We start from the raw sequence: 17,865 nt of genomic DNA on the forward strand, positions 1-17,865 counted from the left end.
CACTCATCACTATACTATACCACCTAAAAGGGTTCTCTTTGATTGGACATCTGGAAAGAAGAAGGGAAAAGCAGAAGAAAGGAGTATCAACATGCTGGGACAGCATGTCTAGAAGGGGGGGTGATGTCAGGGCACCAGCTCATTGGTTGGTCAAGAGACATGACTAAGCCTTTATGACATGGAAGTAGCTGGTATACCTTGGCATGTGCTGGAACCTGCTGGAAGCATTGGATGGTCAGGTGACCTGCTGTGCATGGCTGTGCATGACCTCATATGACCTCATCCTTGGTCATATGACCTGATCACCTGACTAGGCTGAGTAAGCAAGATGTTCTAGCAGGTTCCACCACAGAGGTATAAATATAAGGCCTACTCTGCCTGGGACTGTCTCTTCAGACTTGGTCTCTTAGGATCATCCACAGGTACCTATACTGTAGATAGGTCTTAGTCATCAGGTCTACTCCACTTCCTTGTTGCCTGCTTAGACTCTTGGCACTCTTAGGTGAGCAGACTTAGTCAGCCTGTGTTGCCCTAACAGCTAGTCACAGTGGATAAGCTCACCAAAGCATTGACTTTCATACCTACTGTGGACTCTATTGACACCACCAGAGTCACTTGGCTGGTGTTTCAGAACATCATACTCAAGTTTGGATTACCCAGATCATTTGTTGTGGACCATGACCCATGGTGGTCCCATTCCTTTTGGAATTCTTTGGCAGCCTGCCTTGGTTCATCACTGAAGTTATCTTCAGTGCAACACCCTCAAACAGATGGGCAGACCAAGGTAGCTAATCAAACAATTGAAGTAATGCTGTGCACTTATGTGGAAGGGAAAACACATGAGTGGGCCAAATGGTTATGTTTTGTGGAGCATGCCTACAACTCCTCGCCTCAAGCTTCCTCCAGCTATTCACCTTACTTTTTGTTATATGGTTACCAGCCTGGGGGGCCTTGGGATGTCCTGGGAGGAACTGGAGCCCCCATTGGCTGGCCCACCTTAACATCCCCTGGAGCAGAGGACTTCCTAGCTGAGCTTCAGAGCCATAGGGAGGCAGCTCACAATGCTTTAGTTAGGGCTCAACATGCTCAAGCACAGGCTCACAACCATATGAGACAATCCACCTCTCACTGGGATATAGGGATGTCAGTGCTGATCCACCCACATTCACTGCAATTGTATGAATCCCAGGCCAACGGATGGAAACTTCTGCAATGCTGCATGGGCCCCTTTGAAATTATTGAAAAAGTCAATGACAACACATATTGAATTAGGCTGCCAGAGAACTATTGGATGCACAATGTGCTCAACATGGAGCACTTAAAACTCTACCACTTGTCCCCCATCCAGCTAGGATCCCAGAGGATGTTACCAGACCTATGGCCAGACCTTATCAAGGAGGAAGTGCAATGTATTGTGGATCACAGATGGAATAAACAAAAGAAAATTGTTGAGTACCAAGTACATTGGGTGGATTGCAGAGCAGACAAAGATAACTGGCATTCTGAAAAGGAGTTATGCAATGCTCAGGAACTGCTTTTGGAATATCACAAGCATGCTGGCCTGCAGAGAGGACTATGCCCTCCCACATGGGTTATCACTGCGGACAATAATACCCTCATGCTGTCAGCTCCAGAGATGGCCTTGCAGTTGCTACAAGGCCAGAAGGCAGTGCACCTTAGCTTCCATTTGGCTCCATAATTTTTTAAGGGAAGGCCTTACCTGCCAGCAGCAACAACCCTCTTAACTTCACACCACCACCTTCTCCCTTCCTTTGCTCACCTTCTTTCACAACAAAATCCTTCTTGCTCACCAGCCTCATCTCAGCATTCAAACTACAAACAGTCATCATCATCTAAGCCAAAAAATCCTTCTCCCTCCTCAGTGCAGATGACTCAGGCAATGACACCATTCCTTTTCTTCAGAACACCCTACAACACTGATTGCAGAGAGCTGTTGAGGATTTGATTGCATCCTATCCCCCTCATTTGGCACTAGATTGATTGTTCCCTGCTTCATCTTGCTCCTCTGCATCAAACTTCTTTGTTACAATGGATGATGCTTTCCCTCTCCTTGGGGAGGAAGAAGAAGATGAAAAACTATCCCTCACTTCCACAGGTCCCAGACAGAGGCTGAACATCAATCTGCCGATGGCCCAAATACTGCCCTTCCTGTGCTCAGATTATGAACAGTTTTACCTGCCTCCTGGACTGAATCATCTACTTGCTTCTCTTGGCATCCCCACTATCGCTCACCAAAAAGGGAAGAAAGGCAAGGAGAACATGTGTCTCCACTGACAGGATGCCTTCAAGAAGGATGTCCTAGCTCCGTACATCCTTACTAGGCAAATGGAAGCTCTGCTAAGGTGCTGGACATGTTTTGCTTGTGAAACCTGCTTCCAAGCTGGCTTGGGAACCTTATGCCCTGGACCACCAGCAGAGGAGATTAGCCAACTTAACCACATACTGGATGCCATGCAAGGGGACTACTTATGGTTGCAACCTCATCACGGATCATATCTGGCAGCTGTGCAACTTCTTGAAATAGTTCTCTTCTGTTGATCCCTGGATTACATGCAGCAACCAGCCTACCAAGCAATCCTGGACTGGGAGTCCAGCTTGGACATGATGGGATGGTGGGACTGTGTGAAGCTGGGAGACTGGGATGCCAGTGGCTTGCTTTGTCCCCATCCTTCAGCTTCTCCAATCGTGGCACTGGGTAACTTTGTTTGGCCTCCTTTCTTATCCAAGTACCAGAAGGACCAACTTGGACCTCCTTCTTTCAATATGCCCAACTGGTATTGCGCAGAGTTTCTCACACAGGCCTTCTGTACGACCCCTACAGGTCATCTGCCAGTTTACCTGAGCAATGTTCTTTACTCCCAAGACAAGAGTTGGTGAACCAGTAATGAGACAGCAACAGCTACGTTGGAACTTTCTCCACTCCCTTCTCCTGATGCTGTTCCCCAGCATTCCTCCCTAGGATTGGCAATGCAATCTGTGCATACAGGAACACCAGAGCAAACCCACTCTCCACCCCCTCTAACTTCACCTTTTCATCCATGGATGGACAATCCTTACATTCCACCATCACAACAAGCAACTCTTTATTCCCCTGCTGGCCCTCCCATTCATCACCATTTGGATACTGTCCACCCTTCCCAACGAGATATTTGTGATGCATTGTGGGTGCCTGGCTGGTCCTTGGAATGCTCCAGCAGGGACCATATGTGCTGGATGGACGATTGCAGCTGAGGGAACAACTTGAGCCATAACTGGACCAATCAGCACTCAAGCAAGCAGCATGGGGAATGAGTTGCTCCCTCTTCAAGGGACGGCTGGACATGGACACTGTCTCGCCCCATTGCACCCCTTCCTTCTAAAGGGATGCTACCCTCGGTCCTAGCTCTTCAGGATTCATGCTTCACCCCTGCAGCTTCAGAAGTGGGCCAGTCCATTTTATATGAGGATCCATGGGAGGCAGTGGCTCAGCCCGGGCCAAACATAAACAATCTATCTGAAGAAACCTCTTCCCGCTGGATCTCCTCGGGGACTCAGAAGGAAGCCAGAACTCCCTCAGCCTTGGGCACTCCTTGGGAGAAGGCACCTGGTGGCAATAGGGCAATTCCTCCTACTGCACCTTACCTTCACAAAAGTATGATCACACACCTTGTCACACAATATGAACTGATATCCAAAGCTCCCATACTCCTAATACCAGGGCCGTCTCAAGCTGACATTGACTCATGGCAAACCCAAATTGTTGCCACTGGGCAGCTCCAGCTTGTGGGGAACCAGTTTCATTGAGACCCAAAGGACAACCTCCACCACCTTCTTCTGCTGGACAATCTGATCTCAGTCATGCAGCTTTGGAGAGAGGAAGCTTTGAAGCGGCAGTATTCTCTTAAGTGGGTTCAGCAAATGCACATTCCCCAGGAAGAGTACTTCAAAGCTATATCTTACTGGGATTGTGCTATCAGTGAACTCCACAAGACTGAAGACATCATGGCCAAGTTCAAGACAGTAGCTCACATGTTGGATAATTATGCTAATTGGTGCTGGTCAGATCAAGCCTGCGCAAAGGGGCCCCATGTGGTGTTCAATTACCAATGTGCTGTGCAAGCACCTATGAAGGAATGCTGTCTCTCCCTGTGGGCTCACACTGGTTACTTCATCAATGATTCGTGTAACAAAGAGCCACTGGACGCTACACACTGCAAATGGATGGAAGAATTGTGGATCAAGGAAAACAAGCAAGCTGTAAAGGAGGGGCATGCCAGTGCTTACCTAGCAGTCCTCCTCTTCAAAGACCAAATCAGAGAATTGGGTCTTTCCCATAGCCTCAAACCTGAATCTGATGACAAACACCATCTCATTCTGCATGAGTATGCTAGCAGAAGATTTCTGGATGGAGAGGACAGCAAATAGGCCAATCTCCTATCTGGGGGGCTATTGTGATGATCACAGAACTGATGAGGTCATGAGAAGTGAGGGATAGGTCCTCAGCCTCTGCATAATTAGATTCTGCATATAGTCCTTAAGGCATACACATAGTACTCCCCTTTTCTCTCACTCTTCTTCCTTAGCCCATCATCGCCATTTGTGGAAGATGACAAGCTCAAGGACTGAGGTGTCCCACATACTCTCTGTATTCCTTCTGAACTGTAATCCTTCACCCTAATCTTTACCTTACCTTGCATCCTTACTGAAGTTGATCAATGAAGCAGATCCAATACCCTGAATGTCCCCCCACCATTACAGTATCATACACCATAGAGGCCAGAATTGTGCCTATATCCAAATTAGAAAGCAGTTGAATGAGTACTGAAAGCCAACATATGTATTTCATTCACACTGCTGCCAGGGCCACCTGCATCCCAGGCAGCCTTGCTTATCTTGTGTTTTGACATGTCACAAGAAGGAGTACCTGTCAAAACAAGGGTTAGAGTTGGCAAATGCCCAATTGCATGGTCTTACTATGTTTGTTTGCTTGAGAGTATGTTGTTTGCTTGCTGAAAGCTTGGACAGAGAGTATCAGAGATGGTTGAAGAGTTATGAGTTGCACAGGCAAGGGGAAGTCAGTGGAATCCCGCTGGCAGGAGATGAAGATGATGATGCTGTGCTGCATGTGATTAGAACAAGTGCCTTGCATGTTCCACATGTGAAGCCAGGGTTCACCCAAAGCTTGTTTCCATCATCTGCTCCTCATCACTCGCTTTTTTTTTGTCTGCCAAATATTGTATCCTTCTTGCAAGTGAAGGACATGATGGCATCTCCAACAAGATGTTCATGGTGCATGCACATATCTTAACTACTGACAAATCATCCAGAAGATAGGGGGAGTGGATTTTCCCCTAATCCATGCATGTGCCCAGATTAGGGGAAGAAGAAGGAATGCCCTCTAGCAGAATTCTGGCCTTGTGGCTGAGGGCTGTATGCCCATCAAATACGTGATTCCCTGCTGCCAACCCCAACCTCTCTTTCAATCAAACCACAACCAGAACAAAGAACAGCAAGATACGTACAATGGACAATGACTTCTCTACCAGCAGTGACATGAACAATAGGGCCTCCTCCATGCTCTTGAGCATGGAGGAAGGCTTGGCAGCAAGTCTGGACCCCGCAGGAGGAGGGGATAGAAAGGTGGGTCCTCTGGTCACTCAATGGCTTTGTTCTCATCCGTGCCTCTGCACCAGAGGCCCCCTCATGTGGTGGATGGGGACAAGCCCAAGGATGGGGCCCAGCTTGGATGGCACCATGTGACAGATGCCAAGTATGGCCTCATCATGGTGATGAGGATGCATGGGGAGCACCTCACAGCAGCTGGGTGTGCTGCCAAGGAAGAGGTGGAGTTGGGCACATTGGAAGCAGGCAGGAGCAGGACAGTGAGTGTCTTATTCAATCCACAATGACATCTGAGATGTCATTGTGTCCCTGGTTGACCCAGGGAACATGACAACTGAGATGTCATCATGTCCTTGGTATCACACAAGCTGATGTTTACACAGAAAGAAACTGATGATGATGCTGAGCTTGCCATGAAGGACCAGCTTGGCAACATGGCATATGCTGGCTATGTGATGTGGAAGACCTTCAGGGGTGACATCACTGTGATGTTTGGAGCAGTCCATGGGGCAATGAAGAGCCCCAAGAAGACAAAGAAGTTGGCTGGCCAGCAAGCTCTGCTCGCCCTGATGATCTGCTGGGGCTGGATGCTGTATGCTCTGGGGTGCATGGCCATGGCACTGAAGGACTTTGCTGCTGAGCACAAGATCAAGCTCAGGGTGATGCTGGGTAAGTGGTAATGTTGTTTTTGTGGTGGTGATAGACTGACAAAGACTCAGTCCTCAACATTATTCTTCTGGCTCGTGGTGTGACCCCCTACACAGTGTTCATAGACACCATTGATAGCTTCAAGAAGAACTGAGGCCAAGTGCAAGACGGTGGAGGGTTGTGGTGGTTGTTGTCAGTCTGTCCTTACATGTAGCAACAATAGAATTGTTTTCTCCCCACTGCAAAGAGATTAATGAGGGACACAAAGACATCTCACATTGTTGATCCATTGTCAGCTTACCTACACCGGGAATGAGCATCAGGCAATAGCCGGTCCTCTGTGTGGTAAATCTTATTTTCATTCCCCGCTCCATATCTGCATGACTAATTCAAAAATATGTAATTTGACACGGAGACCACTGCTTGGGTCTACGGGTCTACTAGGGTGCTGTCCTCTTGGAGCTTTGTCGAGGGGAGCTGTCCTCTTAGGCTTTCCATAGACAACAAGTGAAAGGTGTTCATTGCAGAACCCTTTACTTGCTTCTTTTTTCTCTGCGCCTCGTGTCCAGGGTTTGCCTTGCGCTAGACGCCCACCGAGTCGCCGAGTGTGTGAATATATATACACGGCATCCATCAGACGAATCAGAAGTCGGAAATGCACTGTCAATAAAGGGTTGAGCGTCGTCAGTCGCCGCCGGAGAGCGTCGTCAGCCTCAACTCGAGCTCCTGTGAAGTACTGTGACTCTTGTCTGACTGTTCTGCTCCCATTCCCCAACACCTTAACAACTCAGCTTGCGAGTTATCTGTAAATGCGCCCCATGCTCCCCCCTGAAAAAGAACAGGCGCCCACCTCGGCCGAGCTGGTCGCTCAGTCCCTTCCCCCAAAGAAGGACAAGGTCGGCTTGCTCGTGACGAAAGAGTTGGACAAGGCGATTGCACGATGTCGGGAGAAGGTGGAGAGGATCTCGAGAGATTGTAGGAAGAGGAATAGGAGGTTTAGGGATTTGAGCTTTGATGTTGAGGAGGATAGGGAGAGGTGCGTTGGTCTTTCCTGGCTCTGTGTGGGGAAGCGCTTATTCCACCGTAGGTGTTTGCATGGCCTAGCCACACCGCAGACACAGAGGTTCAACCCCTCGGACGTACTGCGCGCCGGGCAGATATTTGACAAGCCAGAGTTCTTCATCGACGGCGTCACGTCGGGCGACATCGTCCAGGGCGATCTGGGAAATTGTTGGTTCCTGAGCGCGTTGGCTACGTGCGTCGAGCTTGACTGTCTGTAGCGTGCAACTGACAGGAGGAAAGGTTTACGTGTTACCCGGAGTTGGTCGAGAAGGTATGCGTCAAGGTGCTTTAGTAGATTGTTGGGTTGTGGAACAGTGCTCATGGGAAGGCAGCGCGATGAAGTTGTCGGCGTCTATGGGTTCATCTTCTACCGAGATGGCGGATGGGTGGACGTGATTATCGACGAGTGCGTCCCAGCAGCTTCAGGATATTACAGTGCTAACCCCGTTCTCCAGCCTGCTCTACGTCAACGTCCCTAAGTACGAATCGCTCACTCAAAAAGAGCGTAACTTGTACCATAATGACAAGGGATTGTATAACAAGACGGCGAGGAAGGGAGGGAAGACGCTCTATTTTGCCAGATCGGGGACAGAGAACGAGACTTGGGTGTGCGTATGTTTTACACTGGATGACGCCCCAGCTAATGTGATGTAAGCCCTCTCATCGAGAAAGCATATGCGAAGCTACATGGAGATTACGCAGCTCTCCTCGGCGGGGCGGCGGCTGAAGCGCTCGAAGATCTGACGGGCGGGGTGTCCACCTTGATTCATATGAACGACATCCTGGACATCGACGAGTTCTGGCAGAACGAGCTCTTGAAGGCGAACGACGACCGGCTTTTCGGCTGCTACCTTTCCGGCCTAGAAGCGCCGGTGGATAGCGACGACGGGATCCCGACCGTGAATGGGCTGATCGTCGGTCATGCGTACTCTGTGCTGAGGGCAATAGAACACAACGGGCGACGGTTTGTGCGTGTGCGAAACCCCTGGGGATCCAGCGAGTGGACGGGCGCTTGGTCAGACGGGTCAAAAGAGTGGAATGGAGAGTGGCTCGCTGCGCTGCCTGCGCTCAAGCATACGTTTGGAGACGACGGCGAGTTTTTGATGAGCTACGAGGACTTTTTGAGCACATTTTGGGTTGTGCATCGCACGAAGGTGCTCGACCCCACTTGGAAGCTGAGCAGCCATTGGCTCGAGGTCGCAGGGAGGAAGTTCCCCGCGACTTGGAATTACGGTGATGTGTCTTGTACGTCATTCAAGATATTTTCTCAGAAGGAATGCTGACGATGCTGTAGTCACTTTCACCATGCCCAAGTCTGGTCCGACGATCGTCGTTCTCACCCAGCTGGACACTCGTTACTTCCGCGAGCTCGCTCCCTGGACGCGATGGAGTTTTGACTTTGCGCTGTTTAAGCGCGGGGAAAAGGATGTCGTCGCTGTATCGCATCATGCCGCTATCTGGACGCGCAGCGTGAATATTGAACTGGACCTGGAGGAGGGGGAATATGTGGTACATGTTAGGTTCGACAGGCGGATGGAGAAGAACAAAGTAAGATCGTGGGCATTCAGTCGAAGTATGTTTAACATGGGCCTACTAGGACTATGTGTCCGAGAACATCTCTGGATGGAATCCGAGGAAGCTTACGCGAGTGCTCACAGAATGTGCCACAGCTCAGATGATTGCCGTCAGTGAGTCCGATCAATTTATGTGTGCTGCGTTCGAAACTAAATGAAACCTCTAGACTTTGATCCTAAGTGAGTGACCCCACGATTATTCTACTCCCCCTTCCTTTGACAATTGTTTGACAGCGACTGGGGTCATCATCAGCTCCCTATACCGTTAGACCGGTATGCAGGGTACGACCTCTCCGAACTCGAAGCCCTCACCATGGAGAATGCCATAAATAACAACGAGCCTGAGCCTGAGCCTGACACTGAGCCGGGTGCCGAAGACGAAGGGGAGGATGGAGAGCAGGAAGAATCTGGACCAATTGATATCCCGAATGGATTCAGAATGCCTGAGTCCGACAAGGCGGATCGAGGAGATGACCCTGTGCCGGAGGATGTACCTGGCGTACCAGATGGTGATGCTGAGGGAGGGGACGGGACAGAGGACGAAGATGTGGTGGATGACGTCAATGGGGATATCGTGGTACCTGAAGTTATTAACCCCCCACAGAACGGACCCAGCGATTCTGTCGAAGACCTACACAAAACCGACCAAGAGCCCGAGGCGAATGGCGAGGCCCCGAACAACGCTGAAAACGATCAGCCAGGCCTAGAGGAGCCGTTCACCAAGCCACTGGAGGACAAGGGGCTCGCGGCAGAGTCTCTGATCATCTATAAGGAGGTAAATGGGTCCACGGGAGGAGGGTTTGAACTCGGAGAAAGCCCGCCGGCGCCCCCGAGGATCATGATAGAACCGAGGGTGATGCCTGTTCATGAGGGGACGCGGTGTGATGGGTGTGGGGTAAGGCCTTTCCTGTTGGTTTTTTTTGGAGTCTGGCTGATGGGTCACAGGAGGTACCTATTGTTGGAATTGCGTACAAATGCCTTGAGTACGTCTTTCGCGTTTTCTGAGAGTGCCACTCTGACTGGTGAACAGAGTTACGTGCCCGGACTTTGATCTCTGTGCAAAATGCTACAAAACTGGGTTCACAAACGAGGTCCACAAGGCTGGGCACAAGCTCATGCCTCTCCGTCCGGGAGACCGCCTGAAGCTACAGGACGCAGTGAGCATTCCCTTTCATTTGGTATTCTCACAGCTGACGAAGAAACAGGGAAACAGCGAGGATGAAGACAGCATCATCGTCGGGCTGAAAGTGTTTACGAAGGACTGCGGACCGACGCCAGTGACGGTGAAGGGACAACTAAGGCACGGCAAGATCATTTCGTGGAAACGGCCAGAGGATGATTAGGCTTAATCATTTTGGTCGAAGGTTAGCTGCTTGAACGTTCATGGTTTGGGACCGGGTTGCTGGGTTCAGGATTACTTGCACATGAACGGACATGGCTCATGTTGTCGAGAGGCGGACTACATTATCTTGCATCGATCGTCTTGTCGTACATACATCGGAATGATATTACATCTGTCCCAGCTCGTTCAGGCGCTCGTCGACCTCCGCAGCGGTCGGTATACTCCCCATGGCTCCAGACCGTTCGACGCACATTCCTGCGGCCTGGCCATGTTCATGCGTCAGCACCATACCTAGTACTGAATGGCTGAATGACGTACAACGACACATCTTCTCAAGAGCCCTTTCCAACCGTCTTGCTCCTTCTCCCTCCCGCTCAGGAGTCCCTCGACAAAGTACCCCGTAAAGCAGTCGCCGGCCCCAGTGCTGTCCCTCACCGTCCCCCTTAAAGTCGCCGCCGGTAGGTAGTAGATCTCGTCCTTTGAGATATGCGCCACGACACCCTGCCCGCCGAGGGTGAGGATGACCGTGCAGTGCTGGAAGAGAGGCTGTTGTAAGCGGGTGAGAACGGTAGCGATCTGAGGGGCTTTGCTGGTGGGAGGGAGGGAGTGGGCGTGTGCGTGGGGAGCGGTGGCGTCCGCGAGAGCGGCTGCTTCGTGTTCGTTCAGGAGGAGGTAGTCGACCTGTGTTCGTGATATGTTCACCACGACACACGGAATGGCGTAGATGGTAGAATGGCACGCACCATGCCCCAAGGAAACTTGGCTATCTCCTCCTTGGGCAGCAGAGGTGAAGGGTTATAGATAGTGCGGATCCCCTTCTCCTTCGCATACTTGAGGAACTCCAGCGTCGTCTCCTGCAGGATCTCGTTCTGCAACAGGAGGTGGGTGATGGGTGGGGCGAGGTGATAAGACGGAGGATGGAGGGCTAGGTGGTTCGTCCCTGCATAGAGAATAATACAGTTCTCGCCTTCGGGGGTCAGCTGGATGATCGCCCTCCCTGTTGAGATCTGTTGGATTCATATGAGCATAATGACACGGCGTGAGGAGAGGACGCACTTCGGGATGGATATGCACGCCTTTGACGTCGACTCCGGCCTCTGAAAGCTGTTGCTTTACCCAGTCCCCGTCCGTGCCGACCGCACCGACTAGCTGGACGTTCCCGCCTGCGCGTGCGATAGCCGCTGCTTGATTGGCGCCCTTGCCGCCCGCACGGCGTGTGAGTTCGCCAGTAGAAGATAACGTTTCTCCAGCATGAGCGATATGTGGTACTAATAAAGTGGTCAGCTGACTCTCATTAATTAATATAAATGTTTTCATATACCCCTAAAGAATTCGTCGATGTTGATTGAGCCTCTTACTAAACAAGTACCTGCCATGTAAAGGGGACTCTGTTGCGTTGTGGCGGTTCGGACACACAACGAGGACTATCCCTGCGTGCTAGTTGACCGTCTCATCACCGCCGTCTGCCGTTTCAACATCACGCATTTCTTGGCTTATAACATCCATAGGCGACAGATACATTCTGAACTTACTATTTCTTACTTCTGAACGTCGACGAACGACAGAGCTGGTTTCTCAGTTCGCTCGATGGATAAATGGACAGCGATAGAACCCGTAAAGTTATACGACAAGGCTTCATCAACCGCAGCCTCAGTCCTATCCAGGCTCAGCGGTAACGCCCCCTCAAGAGCAATTTTCATTGGACCTTTACCGCCAGAACTCCACTTGCTTATCCTAGACTACCTCCCGCTCTATGACCTCCCCGCCATCGCCCGCAGCTCTCGTGCATTCTCTAGGCTTGTCAGGGACGAGAAACTCTGGGAGCGCAAGTGGAAGGCACTCAAGATCGAAAAGTACGCACTACAAGAGGTACTGAACGAGTTGCAAAATGAAGAGGAACACAAACCCCCGCCGCCAAGACCTGGCCACTTTGCCGTCGAGGAGGAGAGCGATCTTGCGACCTTCACCGTGGGGGGCGACGATGAGTTTGGAGACTTTACAGAAGCACCACCCACCCAGTCAACTACGGGAACAGCTACGGAGACATTTGGGCAGTTTGTCAACACCTTCAACAACGTCGCGTTGGACAGCCAGTCCGCTGTGCCGTACATCACCGCCTTCCCCTCCCACCACACCTTCCGGAGCAAGTTCGTCAAGGCCCACAAAGCATTCGTCGGCCTACTGCCGAAGGTCGTCACCCCACCAGAACTGGCACTCTCACATCTCTTCCCATCTCCCGCCAAGTCTCTATACAAGGGCCGCGTTCTGCACCTCCTCGCCTTGTTCCTCTCCCCTGCTATCGAGCCCACGCGAATATGGAGTGCGCAGAAAGATGCCCTCAACTCCTCCATCCGCACGTTCAACGCCTCCCTCGTCACTGCCTTCGATACTTCAGAAGAAAAGGGCGAGGATGAAGGGATGAAGGAGGCTGCGTGGGCGAGCTGGGAGGTATGGGACGGGCAGGGCGAGTGGGAGATGGGCAAGACTTGGATGGAGAAACGAGACGTGTTCTTCGACTCTGACAGATGGGATCCCCTGCGTAACCTGTAAGTCTTCCCCCTGCTCTCACTGGTTTCCGGGACTGATGGAGTTTGTCAATGAAGGACCAATAATACGCTGCATCTAGACCCCATGGTCGTCTTCATGACGAATACAATGGAGTCAGTAAGAAAAGAAGGCAGCTTCGCCATCCGGATCTTTCCCCCATCAGCAGATATCCTGCTCGCCGTCACCCGACGCGTCGCAGCCGACGTGGTGAGCCTCGTTTCCTTGCCGTGCTCTTAAATGACCTACTAACAATCTTGCAGATCGGCGAATACATCACTCCTCTCCTCTCCCGTGCTCGGGAGATCTCGATTCCAACATACCTCAACGCCACTCCAGCGACCTTCAAGCAGGCCTGGCGGCTCGTCGACTCCATTATGGACGTTGCCAATCCGCCTCCGGTGAAGGTGAAGGGACATGCCAAAGGAGCGAGTTTTGCTGATCCGGCAAAGAACGGCGTTGGGGTTGGAAACGGAAATGCAAAGAAGGAAGCAGTCATCACCAGAACGCAGGCGGAGGACGTCATGTGAGCCTTTGTCCGTGCGTTTGCTTAGTGGGGAATGCTAATATGTGGTACAGATTCCGAATGTTTGAGATGTTCATGGAAGATTACCTGACGGAGGAAATCAGCTCTACGAAGAAAACACTGGACACGGCATGCGACACCTGGGACCGGAAAGTGGCTAGTCACACGGGCCTCTACTCGCCCAACGCACCCCATTTCTTGAAGAATCCTGCCCAAGTAAAACGCAACGTCCTTGCCTCTTTTGCGGATGTTCTACTCCTTCCTGTACAAGTAGCCGCTACGGGCGGGACGGCGGTCGCCAAGGGCATCTCCAAGTTGACCCCGCAGCAGCGGGCGGACAAGAACAAACCAGAGGCGAACGGGTACCGTACACCGTTAGCTGATAAAGACGACCCGACCGCGTTTGACCTCACTATGGCCGATATCGACAACCCGAACGAACACGACCAGGACCATGATACGCATCCACATCCCACACCGGTTCCGGCACATGTTGTCAATGGATCCCGGGCGTCGCTTAGTCTCGTGGGCAGCGGGCCAGGCAGTCGCTCCGGAACGCCCGTGCCTGGACCACGTCCCTCCACCCCCCTTCCTTCCTCCTTCGACAGGCTTGAGCTCCTCCTCTCGCTGGACGTCGCCCTAGAGCTGATACATGCCGTGCGGGACTCACTCGCCAGAGTGCAGACGTTTCAAGCGTATCCGGGAACATACGGCTACCGTGTCCGCGATACATTCGATCAACTATTTGTCCTGCTCTTGCAGGCTATGGGAGACAGACATATCTGTCCTGCATTCGAGAAGTGCGTATTGTTCCTTTCTTTTTTCCCCAGTGGCTGACGATTCTCAGGGCCGAAGAGCAGATGAAGACGTACAAGGCGGATGAGCATGAAATAAGTACGAGCGTTGCTCCTCTTCTGCAATTCTTCGAACTAGTACATCTCGCCGATACAATCCAGTCCATGGTACAGGTCTTCTTTGACAAGGAACTCTCAGCGCATATCGATCGCACGGATTTCATGAATGATGTCATTCGCGAGAAGAAACGGTTCGAGAATTCCCTAGATGATGCAGTTGCGAGTGGGATGAATGCGGGCACAGAAGTGCTCATGAATCAGGTGCGCGTGACGTTGGTGACTAAATGTGAGCATCGTTTAACTGGCTTGTTTAGGTGGAGCACATCATCTGGAGTCGGACCGGGCCGCGCGAGTATTATCCACCAGAAGGCCCACCCCTGGAACTCGGTCCCACAGAAGGATGCCGAGAAGCCATCCAGTGTCTCGAGATGCATTGCAAGCTGTTGAAAGGCAGTACGAGCAAGGATGTCCTCGAAGTGTTCTATCAAGAAGTGGGTATTCGTTTGCATGGGTATGTACCATAAATTATAGAATTGGTATATCATCGTCTAATTGTTTGATAGCATCATCCAGAAACATCTCAAGCGCCAAATCATCTCCCTTGAAGGAGGGTTCCAAGTCATTGCGGATCTAAACGCATATTACAGCTTCATTGCATCGCTGCGCGTTCAGCAGATTACCCAGGATTTCTCGAATCTGAAGATGCTGGGACACGTCTTCATTGTGTCCGATGCCAAAGATTTAGCACAGATCGTACGAGATGTCACGCGATACGGGGGTTCCTTCCGACCAGAAGACGTCTATGAGTTTATTCAGCGACGTGCGGACTGGAAGAAGATCGAAAAAACCGTCGATAAGACCATGTACAACTTGAGCTTCAAAGACGACTGTATCATCGCATGAGACCCGAGGTATCGTGTCCATGACAACGTTCCACTGGAAAGTTCCCAACTGATTTGCTGGTTACGCGCCCAGCGCCGGTCCCGTTACCTGCAATCTCCTGTGCCTGGCCAAGTCAATCTCAGGCGGGGAAGGCCGAGAACAAGATGAGAAGAGCGGCTCCGTGTTCTCAAGGACGTTCCTTCAGGTGCTTCTTGAGGGTTTGATTTATTCAGATATTAGACGATGTATCGTTATTCATCTTTGTCGACCATCAACTAATAACACAACTCCATACAAACCTCTCTTTCTTGTTGGCAAGGCAATGATCGGCCGGACATAAGGATTCCAGATCGTCTAAGGGACCGGCGGCGTTAGCAGTGATCAGATCCGGGAAAGATAGAATTGATCCACACGGCGCCTTTACATCGGTCAATTCTTTTCAATATGTGAGAAAATAACCTTGCTCCCTTCTTCCCGCCCAACTCCTTTGACGAATTGATTCAAGCCATACCAAAATGCTGTGCCCAAAATCACATTTCAAGCCCGCGAAGAAGTGATCGTGGGCTCCGCTTTTTTTTTCAGGGCAAACCTGGGGTAGCATTCGACAAGGAACTCTCTTTCCCACACACACACACTTAGCGGGACTTCAAATGACGTCTCATAAAGCTGCTGCCCTCTTTTCGCCCCGTTTCGTTATCCCCCCCAGGACGACTTGAGCTTTGTGAGACTCTGGCTGGCGGTGTATGAGCGCCGATCCAACACCATCTCCATTCGACCCGAGCACTTTTCAGAACCTCGTAAACGACTTCTATGTCAGCCGAAGGGCGCTAGGTAAGTTGATTGATACCCCTACCCCCCATAAGATCTCAAATAGCATACCCATCTTCCAAGTCGCCTCCGCTGCCTGGGTGGTCTGTGATTACGGTAAGTACCTCGAACCTCATGCCCATATCCCAGCTGTGTTTAACTATTCTTACAGTGCTCACCCTCGAACAAGAGGTCAGTTGCATTTTCTGAAACGAGGGAAGAATGACCTATGAATTCATCTGCGATACAGATCAAATTTGTGTGGGTGAGGTGCCATGTCTTAAGATCAGGCATGCAGGTCTTTAACGTCGATCAGCTGAAACCTTGGGGAGTGGCAAAGGCGCTCTTCTTATGGGTAAGTCAACTACCTAAAGCCAAGCGCAGCGGGTTTAATTGCAACCGCTCAGACAAGATATGCCGGTCTCTCTATCTTGCTGCTCTCCGTCGCAAGTATATTGCAAACCCCCGTATCTCATATACCCTCACTGACATCGACTATTTTCTAATGTACAGGCAGCATTGCGCCTGGGCCTGTACCACTAGTAAGTGTCTCATTAGTTGTGATGATATGTCATAGTTCGTAACATATCGCCTCAGGTGTATGCAATGTTGGCAACTATCTCCCCCGAGCAACTTGACTGACCTTCCTCTAGATGTGAATTCATATATTACTTCGGTGGATGGGGCGGAATGGTCACGATGGCCACCGTATCAAGTAAGTATACATATATTACACCGAATGACGAGACAGGCTTCATGCGGAGATCCACAGCCATCATGGTGCTCCGCATATATGCCATGTATGTTGGAAGTAAACGTGTTGCCATTACTCTCGGTATCCTACTCGTTGTACGTGCGCCATTTGCTACACTAGAACGTGCTGACCGCAAGTCAGCTTTACGTGGCCGCTGAGGGTGTGTTTGGTTCACACCATTCACATGTTCTTCCTGAAGAATACCACAGGTTCCATATTTCATTTTGCATCTGACGCCCCCTGGCGTGCGTAAATAATCCCATCCTGAGGAATAAGTTACTCACATGATTCAGTCCCACCCGTGGAGTATTTGTCACTTAACCTCAACCCATGTTTCACGGGAACTTCCATGCAACTCTCAATGGGCCTGTGGATCGCTAGATTGGCAATGGACTCAATTTTGCTGGGTTTTGCGGGGTTCAAGTCGGTCCGCCTGCTCTATCACACTGCGTGAACAATGGCTGAAGGTGCGGAACAGGTACAGCAATATAGACAAGGGTGGAGCTGCGGTATCGTAGAATTGCTCATTCGAGACAATATACTTGCCTTTATCTGGTAAGTAGTACATCTTCACTTTCTTCCGTAACCTGATAGTGTCCAACAGCATCCTTTGCGTGCAGGTCCTAAACCTAACATTGGAAGCTGTCGCTAGGGTAGGTCATATCTGCTGAGTTCGAGATGGTTCACTGATGCTTGGGGTAGCCTCAGGCTACATTGGCCGGCATTGGGTCTGTCATCATTCAATTCCTTGTTCCTAAACTCATCCTTGTGTCAGATTTGCAATCGCAACAGACGTGCTAGTTGGCACTCGACTGCTGCTGCACACTCGAGAGGCTACATCCTACACTGATGACACCGACAGCATCCAGCTTAGCGAGCTTGGCGCACGGCCAGCTATTGTCCTCACCGACCTCAGCGATATATCCGTGGCCGACCATGTTGGCAACTTGCCAAGATTGGAGCTCATCTCAGAAGAAGCCGACGAAGACGCTCACGCGTATGACGACTTCACACCAGTCGAGGAGAGCGGAACTGCGAAGGCTTTGCTATTCATGAAAGCTAACGAGCTTGTTTAATGACTTCTCGTTCCTTTTCTCATGGCACTCTACCCTGTACAGGAGCCAGAGCACCACGAGATACTCGTAGATATGTAGCATTCCAGTGAGAGCACAATTCATGAATCCAGGCGACACCACCCTAGATTCGGAGGACTCAGAGATATGCTGCCCACACTTTCCTTTCCCTTTCCC

The 17,865-nt window shown here is 50.9% G+C and overlaps 5 protein-coding genes across 5 annotated transcripts; 4 read left to right on the forward strand and 1 right to left on the reverse strand.

Annotated features, from left to right (window-relative positions):
* Window positions 1-5,523: 5,523 nt before the first annotated feature.
* On the forward strand, window positions 5,524-6,424 carry DACRYDRAFT_108129 (uncharacterized protein; the record flags this gene model as incomplete). The annotated part of the gene is made up of 4 exons (XM_040768598.1): window positions 5,524-5,640; window positions 5,694-5,882; window positions 6,006-6,291; window positions 6,342-6,424. 4 exons carry the CDS (start codon window positions 5,524-5,526, stop codon window positions 6,422-6,424), a joined length of 675 nt encoding a protein of 224 aa, XP_040628490.1.
* Window positions 6,425-7,088: 664 nt separating this feature from the next.
* On the forward strand, window positions 7,089-10,429 carry DACRYDRAFT_80178 (cysteine proteinase; the record flags this gene model as incomplete). Its single annotated transcript, XM_040776431.1, has 13 exons — window positions 7,089-7,306; window positions 7,358-7,525; window positions 7,573-7,615; window positions 7,665-7,738; window positions 7,788-7,940; window positions 7,988-8,577; window positions 8,627-8,880; window positions 8,930-9,020; window positions 9,074-9,086; window positions 9,141-9,801; window positions 9,852-9,889; window positions 9,937-10,063; window positions 10,112-10,429. The coding sequence occupies 13 exons, from the start codon at window positions 7,089-7,091 to the stop codon at window positions 10,247-10,249; spliced, it is 2,568 nt and encodes an 855-aa protein (XP_040628491.1). The 3' UTR covers window positions 10,250-10,429.
* Window positions 10,415-11,624, reverse strand: DACRYDRAFT_89278 (Ribokinase-like protein; the record flags this gene model as incomplete). Its single annotated transcript, XM_040776902.1, has 6 exons — window positions 10,415-10,510; window positions 10,567-10,929; window positions 10,992-11,188; window positions 11,216-11,255; window positions 11,305-11,516; window positions 11,570-11,624. 6 exons carry the CDS (start codon window positions 11,622-11,624, stop codon window positions 10,415-10,417), a joined length of 963 nt encoding a protein of 320 aa, XP_040628492.1.
* Window positions 11,625-11,835: 211 nt separating this feature from the next.
* Window positions 11,836-15,075, forward strand: DACRYDRAFT_89279 (uncharacterized protein; the record flags this gene model as incomplete). Its single annotated transcript, XM_040776903.1, has 8 exons — window positions 11,836-12,794; window positions 12,852-13,002; window positions 13,056-13,193; window positions 13,281-13,318; window positions 13,372-14,118; window positions 14,166-14,433; window positions 14,487-14,683; window positions 14,736-15,075. The coding sequence occupies 8 exons, from the start codon at window positions 11,836-11,838 to the stop codon at window positions 15,073-15,075; spliced, it is 2,838 nt and encodes a 945-aa protein (XP_040628493.1).
* Window positions 15,076-15,797: 722 nt separating this feature from the next.
* DACRYDRAFT_116697 (uncharacterized protein) lies at window positions 15,798-17,786 on the forward strand (the record flags this gene model as incomplete). Its single annotated transcript, XM_040770248.1, has 15 exons — window positions 15,798-15,978; window positions 16,034-16,053; window positions 16,112-16,216; window positions 16,269-16,311; window positions 16,375-16,403; window positions 16,459-16,469; window positions 16,515-16,576; window positions 16,634-16,710; window positions 16,757-16,775; window positions 16,825-16,860; window positions 16,909-17,042; window positions 17,094-17,170; window positions 17,220-17,268; window positions 17,318-17,343; window positions 17,391-17,786. 15 exons carry the CDS (start codon window positions 15,798-15,800, stop codon window positions 17,689-17,691), a joined length of 1,170 nt encoding a protein of 389 aa, XP_040628494.1. The 3' UTR covers window positions 17,692-17,786.
* Window positions 17,787-17,865: the final 79 nt, after the last annotated feature.

Source organism: Dacryopinax primogenitus (genome assembly GCF_000292625.1).
Source record: "Dacryopinax primogenitus strain DJM-731 SS1 chromosome Unknown DACRYscaffold_10, whole genome shotgun sequence".
NCBI lineage: Eukaryota > Fungi > Basidiomycota > Dacrymycetes > Dacrymycetales > Dacrymycetaceae > Dacryopinax > Dacryopinax primogenitus.